Source organism: Fringilla coelebs, assembly GCF_963513975.1.
Source record: "Fringilla coelebs genome assembly, chromosome: 9".
NCBI classification, from domain to species: domain Eukaryota; kingdom Metazoa; phylum Chordata; class Aves; order Passeriformes; family Fringillidae; genus Fringilla; species Fringilla coelebs.
The window spans coordinates 10,142,682-10,160,689 of record NC_140067.1 but is presented as its reverse complement, the minus strand read 5'-3'; the positions used below and the strand labels follow the sequence as shown (position 1 = coordinate 10,160,689).

Genomic DNA, 18,008 nt, shown 5'->3' with positions numbered 1-18,008 from the left:
GAACAAGCCAGAACTGAGGTGATTAATGGCACAGCTGGGATCACCTGTGCAGTGGCAGCTTCACCTTTGGGAAGAGTCTCAAGCTATGGAGGATATGAGCAGATTCCCCTCTGATCCCACTGCAGACCCATGAAAAGAGCAAGGCCACGCTGGGAAAGGGCAACAGTTTGGCTGGTGCAGCTCTCCCCTCTGGCCAGTGCCCTTTGCCATGGGATTTCAAAATGTTATCAATTTGGGAGTGAGGGAATTACACTGGTTTGTGTAAGAACAGGGAAAAACACAGTATTGGATAGACTTTTATGTGTCAATGCCCATCTTCCCCACCCAGCAGCATCCTCCCCATCCAGGCCTTGTCCCTAGATCCTCTGCTGAGCTATAGCAGCTATTAACACTCTGAGTTCGTTATCTTAAACAGGCCGCTCAGGACATGGGGCCACGATCCTGAAACCAATTAATGTGATCCTTTGATATCAGGGGAGAATGAAGAGGGGACTGTCAGCACCACAGCGAGGCAGGAGTTACGGGTCAGAGCCTAACAGCACAGAGGTGCCCCTTAGCTCTTTACAAGAGGTGGGGGTGGAGGGCAGCTGCCAGAGCTGGCTTCTGTCAGAGCCCTTCTCTGCATCCTCAACCTTGGCCTGGTGCCACTTCCCAGGCTCGGGGTAGACGAAAGGAAGAAGAATCATGGCACTTAATGCAGGTCCAGATGCCAAAAAAGCCACTGCTGCCCTGTGCCTGGGTCAGGGCTCCCAAGAGGAAGGCAGTGGTGGTACCACACCTCAGCGCTCATCCCAGCACAGCAGCACATGGCACGGAGGAGGCTTCCCTCTGCCATGGTGGGAATGGCCACAGTGCTGGCAGTGCTCAGGCTTAAGGCTCCAGGCACCCTGGAGTGCCAGGGGCAGTATTATCCTGCAGCCCCCAAAACTTTCGCCTTTCTTTCTTTCTTTCCTTGCTTAGCTGTTTTTAAAAGCAGCAGAAGTTATCATAGCCAAGTCTTTTGGGGGAGGTGGAAAGAGAGTAGGAAGTCAAAGAGAATCGTCTTGCTAGTCAAAGCCTTTAACAACTATTTTTAATATCAGGCAGAGGAGCAGGATTTTGAAATGAAACAGACAGTGCCTCTTTGATGGGCAAGCTATAGATCTTGAAACAAGGTCTATTCCCTCCTCCTTCACTAACTAACAGCCATATTTCTCTCATTAAAGACAATCTGGCTGTATTTTCAAACTTCTTAACAAGGCGATCACCGTAATTTGAGATTTCTATTATCCATGCTCCTATTACAACAGTCTTTTAAGCAGCCAGCTTTTTTTTTTTCTGCTTTCTTTCCCTGACTTTGTCTCTCCCCTCAAACTGCCATTAGTGGTAATGACGTGCAGGAAACGAGCGCCAAGAACCACCTTTTTTCCCCCCTTCTTTTTGGTACTAGGTTGCGTGGGGGGAGCAATAAGGAATAAAATAAAAAGCAAAATGAAGTTTGGTTATCTCTTATCTGGAGTTTGGCTTTTAATCCACCCAGGAGTGCAAAGGAAGCCAATGCAGTACCTTATCTCCCCTGTCGATCATAGACCCCCCCTCCCCAAAGACCCCCATTTCTCTCCTCTTCCCAAAGGTGCATGGTCCTGGCCCCCTCCCTGCCCCATTAGTCCTTTACTGGGCTCTGCCAGATGGATGCAATTTGCATAATATCACCAGTGGAGGCTGGCAGATCAACTGGGGTCAGGCTCTGACATCTCCAGCACAGTCTATCTCCAAGTGCTAATTTGGACTGCATTGATCTCTCTTTCTGATTTCTTTGTCATTTACGTCTGCCACGGTTTGACAGGAGATACAGAGACAGACAAGAAGGGAAAAGAAGGAGGGGGGGGAAGAAGAGGAGAGAAACAAAGATTGTAGTTACAGATGTCTTTAAGCGAAAAAACAGATTAATCCAAGGACTCCTCTGAGGGTCGCAGCTTTGAAACATCCTAATTATCCTATTCTTATGAATTCCTGTACAGACTTCGAGGGGGGTCTTATCAGGGAACTCAGGGGAATGAAAACTTGTTAAATTGCAGTGGAGTCTCTCTGGCTGACTGCTACCCCCTGCCCTCTTGCACCTTGCAATCGGTTCTCATTAGGTGAAGCGGGGCAGCTCTAAACCTGGCATCCCTTGCTGACACAGCCTTCCCTCTGCACCTCTGCCATCACTCTCCTTAAAGGCAGATCCTTACTAAAACTTGGGCAGGAGTCTCTCCTCCTCGCAATGGCAGACCACAGTGCTCACCAGCCCTGTACGTTCTAGGGAGGACAGAGAGGGGACAACACAGATGCTCAAACTCTGGAGACAAGGGCTAACCTGGGAGGGACAACAGCATGCGTGTGATCCCCCCGGATGCAGTCATGTAAAGGCAGATTTGGGGACACTGCTGTTGCAGGACAGTAGGACATGAAAAGACACCTTCCACCAAAGTCCAGTGTGGAGCAGGGCAGGCAAATCTGTGCCCTTAACTGAGAGGTTTATGTTCATTAACAGGAAACTCTTCCCCTCCTCACAGGTAAGGGAAGACACACCACCATTTAGCCTTGTCTGGGACATACTGCAGAGACACCAAGGCACCAAAAGAATCTACAGGAAATCAAAATGTCACTCGGTGTTTTACGTTGCTACTTTCTACAGAAAAAGCTCTGTAGAAAGTTAATGATCTTCCAGGGCTTCTCACCTAACACATCTCACTGTGTCAGAGGGTGCATCACGGTGCTTGGGAAGGGGTGTCTGTTACAGGGGCAGGAGAACAAATGCCAGCAAAGATTTTCTACTTGCCCAGCACAATATTGGACAGGGCTTGGCCAGTGCAAGGGTTGTTCCAGTAGTGTGTGAGGGGGATATTTTGAGAGGTTCAGCCACGAAAACTAAAAAGACTGGACAAATAGCCAGGAATGTGATGGGTACAAAGCAGTGCAAGGGTCACTACAGCACAGATCAGTTCATGATTGCACGCTCCTGATTTTGGGACTGGCTGATCACTAAAATAGAGCAGACATAATACAAATATAATACAAACCATCAGCCTCTCCCGGTGCTCCCACTACAACTGTTGAGAGTGATATGAAAAAATGTATTTGAAAGGTTTCTCATCTGTCACTGGGGACAGAAACTGGGCCAGGTGTTGGGCTGAGGATCACAACCGGCATGGGTGGAAGAGAGGAAGGGAAGGACAGCAAATCTTGCCAAGGGAGACAGTCCCCACCGCTACTCCTAAAACCAGAAGCCAGAGGAAGAGGGTAGAGCTGCTGCTGTGCCAAAGGGCAGCTCTGAGATGATGGCAATGCCATCCTGCTGGGGATCAGCCAGATCTGAGGCTTGAGACAGACTTGCCCCGGTTTGCAGCTGGGCCTCCCAGGCACTGCAGCACAGCAAACAATCCAGAAATCCCTCTTAAATCTTCAGTCGAACCCTGGTGCTGCAAACAACTGCTTCCAGGCAGAAGAGAGGGACTCGAGCATACCTTCCACATGTCCCCAGGGAGCAGGCACTGCCATTGCCTGCCTGGGAGCTGGGAGAAGTACATGGAAGCACCCTGACTTTTCTCAGACAGTTGAAGTCCCTGCAGCCATCACACTTCAGCCAAAGGCTGCTCTCTGGGGACTTCAAGCCCTCAGCCAAGGACAAGGTGTGACAAACCCATCACACCTCTCTCAGGCAGTCAGGGGTCAGATGGGCACACGACCAACTTTTGGCAGGGTAGGATGGAGGGGTGAGTGCAGTCAACACAAACACTCAATCATCCTTCCTTTCTTTCTTCTGTGCCTCCTTTGTTAACTGCAGGAAACAGCTGAAAGACCTTGAGTTTCCCATTGTAGCATGTATGGGAACAGAGCTGCAGTGATCAGAACATACCCCCTGCTGCTCCAGGGGAAAAAGGGAGAGCAGAATCCTTTCTAAAAAGGGTTTACGATTAGAAGAGTGTTCTGTCACTCTGGCGCGCAGTAATCCACTGCGCCACCAAGTCCCTTCAGAGAGATGTCGAAAACTTAAATGACTGAAAGCAAAAGAGCCCCGGCTCAGGTTCCCAGGCAGCCAGACATCCTAATTATCTTTAGATCCACTCCCACATGGAGGGGAGAGAGCACACAAGAGTAAAAAAAAATAAAATAAAGGGGAAAGAAAAGAAAAAGAAAGAGGAAAAAAAAAGACTGTCACATTGCTTTTTTCTTTTTTTAAAAGCTTGTCTCTGCTCACTGCTTTTCCAGCTGTGACACCTCTCACGGTAGTTAATTAGAATCATGTCACCGCGTTAATGCGCTCTGACTGGACTCTGACAGTTGCTCGTCCTCTAACCGGCTGCCCTGGCCAGCCCTCCCTCCCCGCCGCTCCTCGGGGATGTGGGGCCCGGTGCTTGCAGCAGCACCCCTCACCCCGCCAGCCGCGCTGTCCCTTTGCCCATTGCCCAGTGGGTTCCCTGAAGTGGCTGTGCAGGGCCCTGCACCCTGCTGGGGCGCCGGGCCACGCCGCCTGGCTGCGACACCCGGCACGCAGCCGCTCCACCTGTTCTGGATCTGCCTGACCTTTATGAGCGCTAATTTAAAATGACACTGCTCATTTGGTGACATTTCTGTTGATTTTTACTTAAGTCTCTTGTAATTATTTAATTCAGAGTCCTTCCCCTTCTGCCTTGAGCAGGGGCCACTGTATGCAGGGCAGTGCCCCATTCCACAGGAGTGAGCCCCATTCTCAGCTCTCCCTCTCAGGATCCCTCAGCAGAAGGATGGTGCTGTGCAAGTGTCACCTCTGCTGAGAACTTAAGAGCTCAAAAAGAATGGGGTCTGCCTGCTCTAGGGGAGCACAAGGTTCTCTGGGGCTTGTCCCACACCCTGGGACGGACCAGAATGGTGGGACTGGCTCTGCCACGTGGGGTGGGATGAAAAGTAGTCAAAAACATGAAATGAAGTTTCACAAAATGCTGTCCACCTCCTTGTTCCCCCTACCCTGATGCAGGGGAGGCAGGTGGGTACCAAGGATGACAGAGGATCCCACTGATGCTGGGAGAGGCAGGAAAACAGGGAAGAGAGCAGGTGAAAATAAAGCCAGCACGCTGCCAGGACCACACACCTCCAACACCTTGCAGGGTGAGGCACAGCCTGATCCGCCCCCGCCAAGCTCCAGGGGGAGAGCTGGCGCTGACATCCCAAGGCCCCATTAGGGCGGGTGTCCCCTCACCCCCAGCGCACTTGGCGAGCGCAGCCCTCGCCGCCCTCTCCCGCAGCGTCGGTGTGGGGAGCAGTCCAGCACAGCGAGACAGAGCTGCAGAGAGGGATGGCTGCGCCGGGCAGGAGGCACCCTGGCAGGCGCTGCCCCAGCTCCCCGCGGCGGTGGCAGCTCGAGGTAGTTAATTAGAATCGTGTCACTAAGTAAATGCGCTCTGACTGGACTCTGACAGACGCTCACCTATGACATTGGGGGCCAGGAGACAATCCACATCAAACTACTGCAGTGTGACCCTTTTAACACAAAGAGTAAACTCACTGCACATTGAGTTGAAGCTCATTAAAACTGTCTACTCTGCGAGCATCCCATTAACCTCACTGTTAAAAACACGCAATTCCTCTTCTTCTTTCCGAGGCCTAATTAATGCTCTGGATCAGGAACAATATCACACCCTAACCTTCTGAGATTTCCAATCAGTAAATGAAAAGAGAGAGATGGAGCCAGAAAGGCACGGTGCCTTGCTGGGTCGCTCACCACATGGGCTGCTGACCTGCCCAGGCAGGTGGGGCTGTTCTGTTTGGCACGGGCAGAGATCCCCCCTCGGAGGGAGCACGGCACAGCCCCGGCAAGGGAACTGTGGAACAGGGAAGATGGTGAAGTCATCTGTGCAGAGGCTTAGAGCCCACAGGGTTATGACAGCCAGTGTAAAGCAGCTCAGTGAGGGAATCATGTCAAGATGGGTGCTACTATGGGACCAGATCTCCGGGTCACCTGGGATGGTACTGGGAGGGGTCACTAGCAAGAGACATGGCAACCTAGTTACTGTCTTTCCCCTAAGAAGAAAAATAAAAACCAAACAAACCTCAAACAAGACATTTACATCTAAATCTAAAATCACAATAATGTATGTGCTAAATCCTAAACTTTGAAGATTCAATTACATTCAATTAGATTCAAAAAAGATCAGTAGCGAGGAGTAATGTCATGTTTTAAGGACAGTCAATGCACTGGAGAGGGAAGCAGAGCTGACAAATGAGAATAAAACTTTCCCAGTAGAAGCTGCTACTTTTGCAGTTTTGGAAATTTTTTGCTGGTTTTGGTGTATTTTCAGTTCAAGAACTGGCTAGTTCAGAGCTGAGGAACAACAAAGGATTGAAAATAAAAAAGGTTTGTCTCTTATCTTTCCATAATAAGTGAAGACAAACAAACCAACCAACTAAGGTGAGAGAGGATGAGATGTACTCATTCTAATACCTGGAAAGGCTGGTTTCCAGAAACACCCCTCCAGCCCACTGGTTTCATGTACCAGGGTTTTTTTTACCTAAAAAGTATTCTGAAATTTACATTTCCTTCCATAGTGAATATTTGCAAGGGAAAGAGGATTTTCCTAATAAAATCAATTCTAACTGCTGTTGAGGTACTTTAGCATGGCATTACAGTTTTCATCCAAAAGAGCAATCATGAGTAATAATTTAATCACCAACTCTTCAAGAACAAACAGTAATTCACCATTTTTCTAATATAAAAAATATTTAAAAACTAAGACTGAAGGCATATTATGTTACATAATCAATCAAAATAAATGTAGCAAAAATAGAGTATTGGATGAGTAAAAGAATAACCAGATTTAACAACTGGGCAGTAGTAAGGAAAGCTGCACTTGGTTTGATAGGTCCTGTTCAGTAAAGTTTGACCTTTTTTTCAGGGAAACACATTAAAAAAAAAAACAAAACCAGAAGAAAATCAATTTCTGAATGTAGGTTATCTGCTGTCTGATTTAAATCACAACTAAAACCTGAGATTTTAATCCTTCTGATTTGTATGAGTCTCTGACTCCCAGCAGAGAGACCCCAACACAGGTACCCAGCTCCACTGGTGTGGAGCCTGTGAATGTTGGTCTTTGTGTGCCAAGACTCCCATTAAAAGCTGCAGCTTGTTTTTGGCAAGCACCGCCTCAAACACATGTGTTAAGAATGGCAATGTCCCCATATATGTAAGACTGAGTAACTTCTTGGCAAGACTCAACTTCATTTTGCTGAGGGCCAAGAAAACAGCAGACAAAGAGAAGTTCCTCACCCCAAGATTCTACAGCCCACTCTGGAGCTGACACATATCTAACCTGCGTTAGAGAAGAGATGAAAATAGCATAAAAATATCCTCTCTAGTCTCCAGGGACACATTCAGCCCAGAAGGAATCCTCAGAGCTGGAACATCAACCTGGGAAACGGCATGAAAGAATAGGCTTCATACCCCTTTTACTCCTTTCTGATCTCCCAAGGAATTCCTGCATCCTCACCCTCTGGCGCAGGACTTTTCTATCTCCTTATCCTGAAATCTTTACATTTTCCCCCTTCCTTTGCCTTTTCCTGCTCAAGAACACAATGGCATAAGACCTGCACCCATCCCACCCCAAGGCAGCAGTATCTGCAGTGTATGCAGATACATTTTGGTGTATTTGGGAACACAAATCACTCTTCTAACCCCTCAATAAGCTTTGCAGCTCACTTGCTCATGAATAAAAACCAGACAAAAGCTAGAACATGAGCTCTGTGCAGCAGCTTGCTGTATGTGCAGCTGTGTGCTCCAGGGGATGTAGGGAGACTCCACTGTGCTCCAGCATGAGCCCATCCTGCCTGTATCCACTGGATGCTAAAGGTGGTTCCCACCCAGAATCTGGCCTTGGCCCTGCAGGGTGTCAAGCACGCTGAACTCTGCAGATATTGAACACGATGAAGGAAAGAAGATGAGGCATAGAGCAGGACTGGTCCCAGAGCATGTCAAGTGCAGGGATTTGGAACAGATACCTGCTGAGACAGTGAAACAGAGTGATTTGAAAACAAAGCAATACAGAATCCATCAGGCAAGACGGCAAAATTCCTTGCAAATTGTTTGCAAAAACAAGTGGCTATCCACTGCAATTTTTCTGTCAGATTTGAAGGGAAACATCCGTGTTGTGCATTCCTGCGTAAGCACGCTGAGGCTCCCCAGACTGCCAGGAAAGGAGCTGCACAGACACTCTCACACTTCATGTTACCTGTGAAACTGGTGAGACTGACTATCAAATCTCCTTGCTGCTCCCTCCTTGGTTTGCAGATTTTTGGCCATTAGTGAGGGCCATGAAAATCAGAGGCTGACCCCCCTTAGATGACCCAGGAAGCCTCCTCTCAGCTCCCTAACATTCCCTCAACACTGCTGCACTCCAGGGCTGAGCACAAAGAGAAGGGAGGCTCTAGATGGCATGGGACCATCCCAAGATCCACAGCCAGCTCCTTGTTTCACTGTGGGCAGCGAGAGGTTGGCAGTCCTTTATTCAGCTGAGAAGTAGGGCTGTGTTGGGATCAGGGCTCCTTACAGTCAGAGAAGGAAAGGAAGGGCAGCCCTGAGCAGGGAAAGGGATGGATGGCTCCTCCCAACCCTGATGCATGGGCAGTTAAAAGCATGAAAAAGAGAGAGGTAAGGGAAAGGCAGGTTCAGTGGGATGGAGCACTGCAAGAAGGGAGCTTGGGTGCTGGGCCTCGCTGGCTCACCCTGTACTGGCAGAACTCCTCCACAGAGGGAGTTTGGCAAAACTCTCCTGAAGGACTGGAATGGGGAGGGACATGAACAGCAAATCCCTGGACTCTGTCAGGCAGAGGATTCACACCTGTGCAAGAAAACAGTACTGAGATAAAGGGGCAGAAACCAACAGCAGTCAGATGACACTCCAGAGAATGGGTACACTTTGTTGGAGTAAGGGATGACAGCAGCAAGAGAGCTCATCACACAAATAAAATGAGGAATGATGCGGCAGAAACCAACTCTGCATCTACTTGGAAACCCCAGAAAAAGCCCAAGTCCCCAGAGCAGGACATGCACACCCAACTCCTGCAGTTCCTGCTCCCTCCCCATGATGCTCCCAACATGGCACACAATCTAGGCAAATCTGCTCCCAGGCAGGGAAGCAAATTTTAATGCTACCTCTGTCAATAATGCAACCAGATCCATAGTTCAAAAGGACCCTGCTAATTAAAAGCTGGTGAGCTTTAAATAATTCATCTCCTTAACTTGGATTGATTGGAGAGTTTAATGGTTAGAGTCTTGAAACAATATTAAACAGCCTCTTGAAGGCCTAGGTAGCCAGTGACTTTTCCAAGTAAATCTTACCTCCTTGCAAACTTTAATGCTCAAAAGTCACTGTGGATGAAGGGCTGGGAGGCAGAGAAACTACCTGACCACTGGTCTCCAAGAGGTGATCTACTGCTCCATAGAGAAACAAGAGACAAGAGTAATGCAGCCCTGAGTCACAACCCTGTCTGTAGCCCAGTAAATCTGAGCTCCTGCCTGGACCACAGCCTCCTGCTGTACCAGCTCTGCACCCCCAGTGTTAAGCAGCAGGCAGATATACGGCCTCAGTGTCCTGGGCCAGGTCTCCTTTATATCACTTTGATCCCTGGTGCAGAGGAGTTGGGGGATTCATGGAACTCTGCCACTGTTTATCTCAGAACACTGTTGATCATTTTATCTTGGAGCACGCTGCAGGACCACAAAGCTCATCATATGTGTTAACAAACAGAATGATGATTCAGTTTTCCAGCTGGGATCACGCATCCTCACTCTGCAGTGTTTTTCCAGCCAGTTCCCAAGCCAGGTAGCACAGCCTCCTTTCCAAGGACTGCAGCATCCAGAGCAACTGGAGGACTGGTCCAACAGGGAGAGCATCCCACCCAGCCTGGGGACCCTTGTGCTGTGCTCCAGGCACTTAGTGCTGACCACATCCAACCCTAACCCAAGCACTGCTAGTGCAGTCTAGGAGAGAAGCAGCTCCCCAGCCGGAGGGACAGGCAGGTGTGTCTGGCAGATCAACATGTACAAGGGACAGAGAAGTCATCCATGTGCCCATTCTGCCCTGACACATCTTCATCCCTTCGACCACCTGGGGACTCTTCAGCCCTTTGGCTTGTTTTCAGCACCCAGACTGGACAATGTCTTAGAGCTGAGGCACATCCCTCGCACTCGGAGCAGCAGCTGTGGAGATGGAAATGGCACGGGGCAGCATCACTCACCTATCCCGCTGTGAGGCCTCCCTATGTGCTGTAGGTTCAGTCCTTTGTTCATGTCTAAGAGCCCGTTCTTTGGCCAACTCCCCATGGCAAAGCTGTACGCCTGGAAGAGAGAAGCAGAGGGTCAGACACAGCCCATGTGCAGGCATGATCTGTACTTGCCCAGGTCTGACTGCTCCTGGGGCTGGAATGGGTCTGTGTTCAGGGGCTGGTGTGTGTCTGTGCTCACCGTGTTCAGTGTAGACCCGCGCATCACCCTCTCAGCTGCTCTTCTGGAATTGCCCACAGAAAGTGCTCTCACCCTGCCCTGTCCCACCTGATTCTCCTTAGAGGTGTTCAGAGCCCCTGGTGCTGTCCTGTACACATGAAAACCCTTGTGATGGAGGGATTTGCATCACTCAAGGCCACCTTTGCCATGCTGTGGGGGACAAGCCAGGGGCCATAAGCTCATCCCCTACGTTCCTTAGTTGCTCCAAGAACATCTACCCACTCCTGCATTAATAGGGTCGCCAACAGGGGTCAGGGTGTTTGGAAAGGGGTGTTCATTCCCAGGCTGGCCTGGCCAGCAGGCCCCTTCTCTTCTGGCAAGCACAGCCCTCCCAGCTCCCTCTCCTTTCCATCCCCAAGCCCCAGTTGCCTCAGTTCCCTCCATCTCTGGGACAAATCCTAGTGGGAGCCAGCACTGCTCACCCCACTGCACAGAGCTTGCAGCCTGGCTGGAGGGAGCCTGTTTCATACCCACGGCATCCCCTGGCAGGGCTTCCAGGAGGAGCAAGGCAGCTGGGAGCCCAAGCAGCACAAAAACCCACTGGACAAGGCAAACATAAAAGCAGCCAGGCCTCCATGTCACACGCACGGCTGTAATTACAGCCTGACAGCCACGTATCTTCTTCATCTTGAGGAATTAAGCTCGGAACGCATTGTGAGCAGTAAGAAGGGTGCGTGGGCTTAGCGTCGCTCATGCTGGCGCTATCTTTGCTGCCGTGAGGGCCATTGTCCCCAGATGAGATCAGGTCAATCCAGCAGCCCCTATCTCCCTCCTGCAGCGGGGGATCATCGCTAACCGCAGCCACAGTGTGGCAGGCATTGCTGACACCCTCCGCAGGCTGCAAATGCCAGGGAGATGCTCTCTGCAGCAGGAATGGGGATGAAATGGGTGACCAGAGCTGAGAGAGGTGTCCCCCACCAGCCCACCAGCCAGCTGTCTGCTGCTGGGACCTCCTGCCAGCCCCTCTTTCCTGCTACCTGCTGCTCTGTCTAGAGTGGGCAGGTCCAGCCCCTGCGCAGCCCCGTCTGCTGGCAGCCCCCCGGGAGCCACAGGACTTGGGGGAGTTAATTTATTAGTGGCCCATGTAGCCATTCATGCTGCTTTGTTACTCCTGCCTTAGCAAAACAGAGGGCTCCACAGATAATTAATAGACAGCATTGCTAATCCTGTTGGGAGATGATTAGCAATTAAAACTCCTAATTAAGTCTATGCATAATTCACTGAAATTACACTTTGTGTACACAACGGGGAGATTTCCTTCGCCTTTGACAAACACGCTCTGGTATGTTCCCTGCCACGATCAGGATGCAGGCCAGCCAGCCACGGGGTGGGGGGAGCCAGAGGTCGGGGTGCAGGATGGGACCCTGTCACCCAGCTTCTGGGTGGCAGAAGTGGTACCACGTGTTGTTCCCTCTCCTGACCACCATCCCACAGAGCAAACCCAGACAGAGCATAGGAAGGCTCCCATTCTCAGCTCCTGTGGATCCACAGCAGTGGGGGCCATCCCTGGGGAAACGGTATCCTGGGATGGGGAAGGACCAGGGGTGTCCCTGCCCAGGGAGCTGCCATATTGCAGGCTGCCTTCCCAGCCCAGACATCCCTTGGACTCTGGCCAGAAGCAACTGAGGTAGCCCAGAGGGATGCTGGCAGGATCCCAGGAAAGCCACAGGTACAGCTTTGGAAAGCTCCTGGCAGCTGGGTGCTACTGGCAGGATCAGCCTGCCTCCCCTGGCTCTGCAGCAGCAGCAGCAGCAGCAGGGAGCCGGCAGCACGTGCCCCAGCCCCCGGATCAGCACCGGGCCCATCTCTGCATCGCGTTCTGCTTTCCTGATCAAGGTCATTCGGAACAGCCGCAATACCTGAGCAAACTACCTAAGCAGCTGGGGTGGAAGTTGGCCTGACCACTGAAGGTCAAGTGTTCACTTATGCATATTCAAAGCTGCCTGCAGGATCGATCGGGTTTTAATTGTTTTTCCTGGGGTTTTGGAAGGAAGTGCCAGGGGCATTGATCAGTCCCAGACAAGGCTGCTCACACTCCGGGGCTGGCAGGGACCATCACTGCTGCAGGCACAGGGAAGTGCAAGCAGCGATGATGAAGGGATGAAGGCAGGGGAGAGGTCAGCCACCGCTGGCCGAGAGGAGGAGCCACTGCTGGGCTGAGCTGGAAAATAAAGTTTTTTAATTAAAAGTGGCAATTCTGAGCCGCCTGCTGGCAGCAGCCACACAATCAAGAGCAAGGAGCTTTGCTGTTTAATATTTAAAGACAACGTTTAATCTTTAAACAGGAAAGTTCTTCCTCTGACTGTTAAAGCAAGGCAGAAAGCGCCTGTGACTCCCCAACACCAGGGGTACCCAGCCTGCAGGGGTGGCTGTGGCCACTGGCTCACTGGAGCTGCTGGGACACTGGTGTCACCCACTTTCCTGCCAGCTCTGTGACCCCACAGCCACCAGCAGTGGCACAGACCCCCATCTCTTCAGTGCTTATCCCTGTGGCAAACTGTGAGAAAGTATGAGATGCCCCTGGTCCGCTTGCAAGCCAAAGGATTTAAAAAAAAGTCATGAAACCCCTTCTGTGAGGAAACTGCACTACTTTGTACCTCCCTCTGGTTTAGTCTTAATGTTGCAGAGACTGGGTTGCTCCCTTTTAGGTCAGACACTGAAGCAGCGCCAAGACCCTGTGGTGCTTTTTTATTTTTATCTGCATTTTAATTGATAAAAATGCAGACATCTTAAAAAAACCCTATTTTTAAATGGTTCTAGCCAAAATTCCAATTTAGAGAGAAACTCAATGTTTCTGATTTGCTAAAAACCACTTGAACAATGTTTACAGAATAATTTTCAAGCAGCCTGAATACAATTATTTTCATTCACACCGTCTCCTAGAAAGGTTTTCCTTTTTTCCTGATTTTGTTTGTAATCCTATGAAGGCTACATTTACCTCCCTGCCAATGCTGCTCTGAAGTCAGATGATTATTAATTATATTTATTTACTTATGCAATCCCATAGGCATACACAGCAGTTCACAGACAAATACCGCCCTGGGTCCCTGATGGAGGGATCTCGAATCAAAGGTAAGCAGATATTCCTGTGATAAATGTGAGCTAATAGCAGCAGGAGATTAGGAACATACTGTGTTTCCATGCATAGAGCAAGCACCACGGATAATCCACACCTTGTTAAACAAGTGCTGGTGTGGGGAGGTAGGTCATTAGGTAACCTGCAGCCCACATATCCTGCAGAAAATCCAAAAAACAGAAGTGGGCATAAAACACAGGGCATGGAGATGATGCACACACAGAATCACAGAATCTGAGGCTGGCTTTAGAACAGAGAAAAAAAGGTCTGAAACCAACCTCCTGTTGTACCAGCTCACAAACCTTCCCAGTAGCTACGACACATCTGCCTCAGATGGCAAAGAGGCTGAAACAAGAGCTCTGTCTCCTATTTCTGACAGGGGTACCAAGATGGTCCCCTGTGCTGGGACAGAGGGCGTGCCAGTGAGGCTGGACAATCCCATGGTGGTGGTTGCTTGTGCAGTTTGGCACTGAGTTTGGCTCACCTGCCCTTGCTGCAATCCCAGCACACATCAGTGCCCATCCCCAGCAACGTTGGGACCGACGAAGTCACAGCACCAACACAGTAGGGTCCTGATGTGCTGCTCTCTGGAGTTTTTTTAGGCTGCACACCATGGATCATAAGCAGCACAGCTGCAGAGAAGATGTTCCAGGGGGTCAGAAAATTCCCAGAACTGGAACCTGTCAAGCTGATGTATTGATCTAAGTGGACTGAATAATGCTCCATCATTTATTTATGGGAAGTGCCCAGCACACTTCACAAAAACTGGTGTTTGGCAGTCAAATTAAGGCAGAATTAAACACCCCACAGCATATAAACAGGCACGTGTTCAGAAGTCAGAAAAAGGGAGCCCCACAAATCTTCCCCACATGCAGAGGGAGGAACAGAGCTGCTCCTCACAGAGCTGCCGGAGCTCTGCTAGGGCAAAGCGTTGATGTCTGCAGAGCCAGCCTTGTTCTTTCCACACGTGTCCAGGCTGTGACCTGCTGGTCAGCTCCTGGCTCCTCTGCCCTCCCCTACAGCTGCTGCCATTGCATCACCTGGGATGCTTTAGCTGAAGGGCAGGAGGGAAGAGGACCTTTGTGCTTTGCAATGGCATGAGCATGTTCACAAACCACAGAGTGTCCTGCCCTGACCAGCTGGGAAACTCTGTCATTTTATTTTACATGTCCTACCAAGAGGTTTTAAATGCTATGTTTCATCTGCTAATTGTAATTTTAATATTAATACAGACACTTTCAGGCAGGGAGAAAATATTTCCTTTTGGAAAAAATCCTCCCAGGAGCAAAGGGGCTTAAGCAGTCTGAGAAGAACCTGAAGGGTGGGTACTAAGGAATAAGAAAAGTGGTGGGTTTTGCCAAAAATCTCCATTAAGAATTTCAAAAAGACACATGAAATATACATGGTTTTAAATACAAAGAAAGAAGGTGTAAGAACTCCCAGCTGCCCTTAGCTTCAGCAAGCAGCAGGTACCAGCTGTGCTCCCCCAGGATCAGGCTGGGCACAGCTGCCTACTGATCGAAGGTGAACCCCCTGACATTTCTGCAATGAAGAAAATGCTTTGGAACAGCAAAATCATCTTCCTCCTCCTGTCATGTCAACTGTGCACTGCATCTGCCCAAAATACGCATTTCCCATCTAACTGCCCTTATTCCACTGCTGCCACAATGAGGTGTCAAGATCTTATATTTCTGTGTATGGTGGGAAGAAAAAAGAGGTCATGTCTATGACTAAGTGGGCTTTTAAATGTGGTTTGAAATGTTTTTAGTGACTGTAAGGTTTTGGGGCTGGGATTGTCTTGGAGGACATCCCTGAACAGCACCCAAGACACTGAAGGTTCCAGAGTGTTCCCATTTTAATTGCATGCCAGTCCAGGAATGGGAGGCAGACATTTCTTGCTGGGGTTTCTTGCCATGCAAATTTACCAGCACAATATGAGGCAAATGAAACACCACTGAGGAGCTGACCCCACCGCCAAATCATTTACTTGGAGGCTCCTGAACAGGGCTGAATGCAATTAAAGAAGAGTCAGGTAATGAATAAGCAGCTTGCCAAGCCAAGCTGACAACAGCAGAACTCCTCTGTTGCAGGGAAGGCACAGAGAAAGCGTGCCTGGCAGGATGGAGGCACAGAGCCTGGGATGGCTCCGGCAGCGCTGGAGCCCGCTACCCGCGCTGGCTGTCAGGAGGCAGGAGCTAAGCCCAGGTGTAACGTGTTCCTTTTAAGCAGTTTAGTCAGAAGTGTTGCCACATTCACAGCTTTTCAAGTATTTTTAAATCACTTACAAAAGCAGGATTAAATGATCAGGAATTCCATTTAATAGGACAAATAAAGAAATAACAATCTACTCCATCAGCCCTGTGAAAGGCAGGTTTGATTTAAGAAGAAAATAAATAAAAAAATAAGTATAAAAGAGGGAGACAAAAAAGGAAAGGGAGGTGGAAAAAAAGGATAATGTGTGTTTACTCAAGCAAAGAAAAAAATATTTAAGTGATGTAGGGGAGAAGATTGCGGTAACTAGTGAAGAATAACATCGTCTGCTTTGCTGTCAAATCACACAAGAATTTCAGTAATAGATTCTCATTCTGACACTCAATTCAATTCGAAGGTGATCCTGCTTTATCCCAACACATCAAATATTAAACACTCGTATTAGCCAGGGTGCCGTCGCCTTTCCCGGCTTAGACGCGGCAGGAAGCTTTTCCCCCTACTTTCTCTCACTCGCTATAATATTCTCAATGTTATCTAAACATGCCTTCATACACTGGGGTTCCTTATCAATCCCATTTGGGGAGGGAGGGGGGTGTACTTAAAACGGTATTAGTTTGGGGGGCTTTTATTATTATTATTTCCAAAGCTTTTCAATTTTGTGTGGAAAAAGCTTAGAAAAAAGAGGTGGAGGGAGGGGAGGCGGCGAGAGACGGAGAGGGAGCGCGGGAGCGAGAGAAAGTATAAAAAAGGGAAAAGCAGCCAGCAGCTCTTGTTTGACTGATGCCTTTCAACAAGGGCAGTCTAGCTTGTCAAAGCCCGGGCTCGAGATGAATTGGCATATCTATTCAGCCTGCCTCTGGATGTCATGCAATACAGTTTCATATTCCCAGATAAGGCATGATAAGCAATTGCTGCCCTGACACCAACTCCATCCATCCCTGCCTTTCTGTCCACGCATATTAGAGATCTCTGCTGCACCACTAACAAGAGGCATTTAATTTTTACAAACACAGCGGTGAGAGGGGCCTCCAGACTTACCAGGTACAGCATCAACACCACTCATGTTTAATTAGTTTCTCTCAGTGCACTGAGAGCACTCATGAGTGGTACAGGGTGCACAAAAACAACTTTTGCCCAGTGTAGCACTTGTGAACCTAAGCCTTGAATTAAACATCTGTGCCAATCATTACTGGGTGGGGGTGACAAAAGCATTTTGTCTTTTGCCAAATGTATCTGCAGTGCCACTGCAGGACACAGTCTGGCTGTGGTTTGGACATGGGAGGATGCTGGGGAAGAAGTGAGCAGTGCCCTTTCCCAGGGAACATCACTCTCCAGAGCACAAACCCTCTGAGAGCTGTGGGGGAAAGGAGAGCAGCTGACACACTGAAAAAGAGGACACTGTGGATGAGGTCTGGCCCCACTTGAGTGGAAGTAAGGGAAAATTGGAAATTCCTGTCAGTGAGAGAATGAGATCTGGACAAAATCCTCTAAGGTGCTGAGGCTTTGCCTGGTACTCTGTCCTCTTCACACAAGGGCTTTCCACAGATCAGTGCCACACAGCCAGCTTCTCTTGTGTCCTGGATGCAGGGAGCCTTTGACAAGCCCAGCTGGTGTCCACTTCAGTCCATTTGCAGAGCTTCTTGTTAAAATAGAAACAACTTTATGCCTCACATCAAGGAGTAAATTAAACAAATAAAATGATGAATGGTCTGTTTTTTGAAAGGTGAGCACTGGGCACACAGGAGCTGCCTGGCTCTGCCCACCTTTGGGAAATGCTTTACAGAGGGTAAGGTGCCCCCAAACTGTGGGAGGAGGACAGGTCCATTTTAAGGGAAGGCACCAAGACATCAGAGAAGATGCAGAGGATGCAGCATAATGGTATGTGCTTTCTCCTAACTAAAATAAGCAGCCCATGCCATCAGAGCTCTGTACATAGGAGCACTGCAAAAGGGAAACTGAGGCAAGCTGTGATCTCTTGCCTTGCCCATTCCCATTCAGACACATCTGAGCAGCCTCATCCTGCTTGTGTCCTGGCAATATCTCAACTCAGCCACAGCTGTACAAATTCACTGCTAAAACTCATCTGAACTTCAGGAGGGGCAGAAGCCCCTGCAGCCACCAAGAGCCCCTCTCCAGGGTGCATTTGAATGCCGTGGTCCCATCAGGCAGAAGGAAGGTGTCCCTGCTGTTGTGTAGGTTTAGCATGTGCCTGGGCTTAGGCTGCAA

General features: G+C 49.4%; 1 protein-coding gene across 4 annotated transcripts in view; it reads right to left on the bottom strand.

Annotated features, from left to right (window-relative positions):
- ERI3 (ERI1 exoribonuclease family member 3) overlaps nt 1-18,008 on the bottom strand; it is a 129,224-nt gene that overhangs the window by 25,911 nt on the left and 85,305 nt on the right. For all 4 annotated transcript variants that reach the window (XR_014616389.1, XM_084211564.1, XM_084211566.1 and 1 more), the window contains exon 7: nt 10,231-10,330. Coding sequence is in view for 3 of the 4 variants with exons in the window: in XM_084211564.1 (XP_084067690.1) it covers nt 10,231-10,330 (100 nt within the window). In the remaining variant the exon portion in view is untranslated. The remainder of the gene's footprint in view (nt 1-10,230; nt 10,331-18,008) is intronic.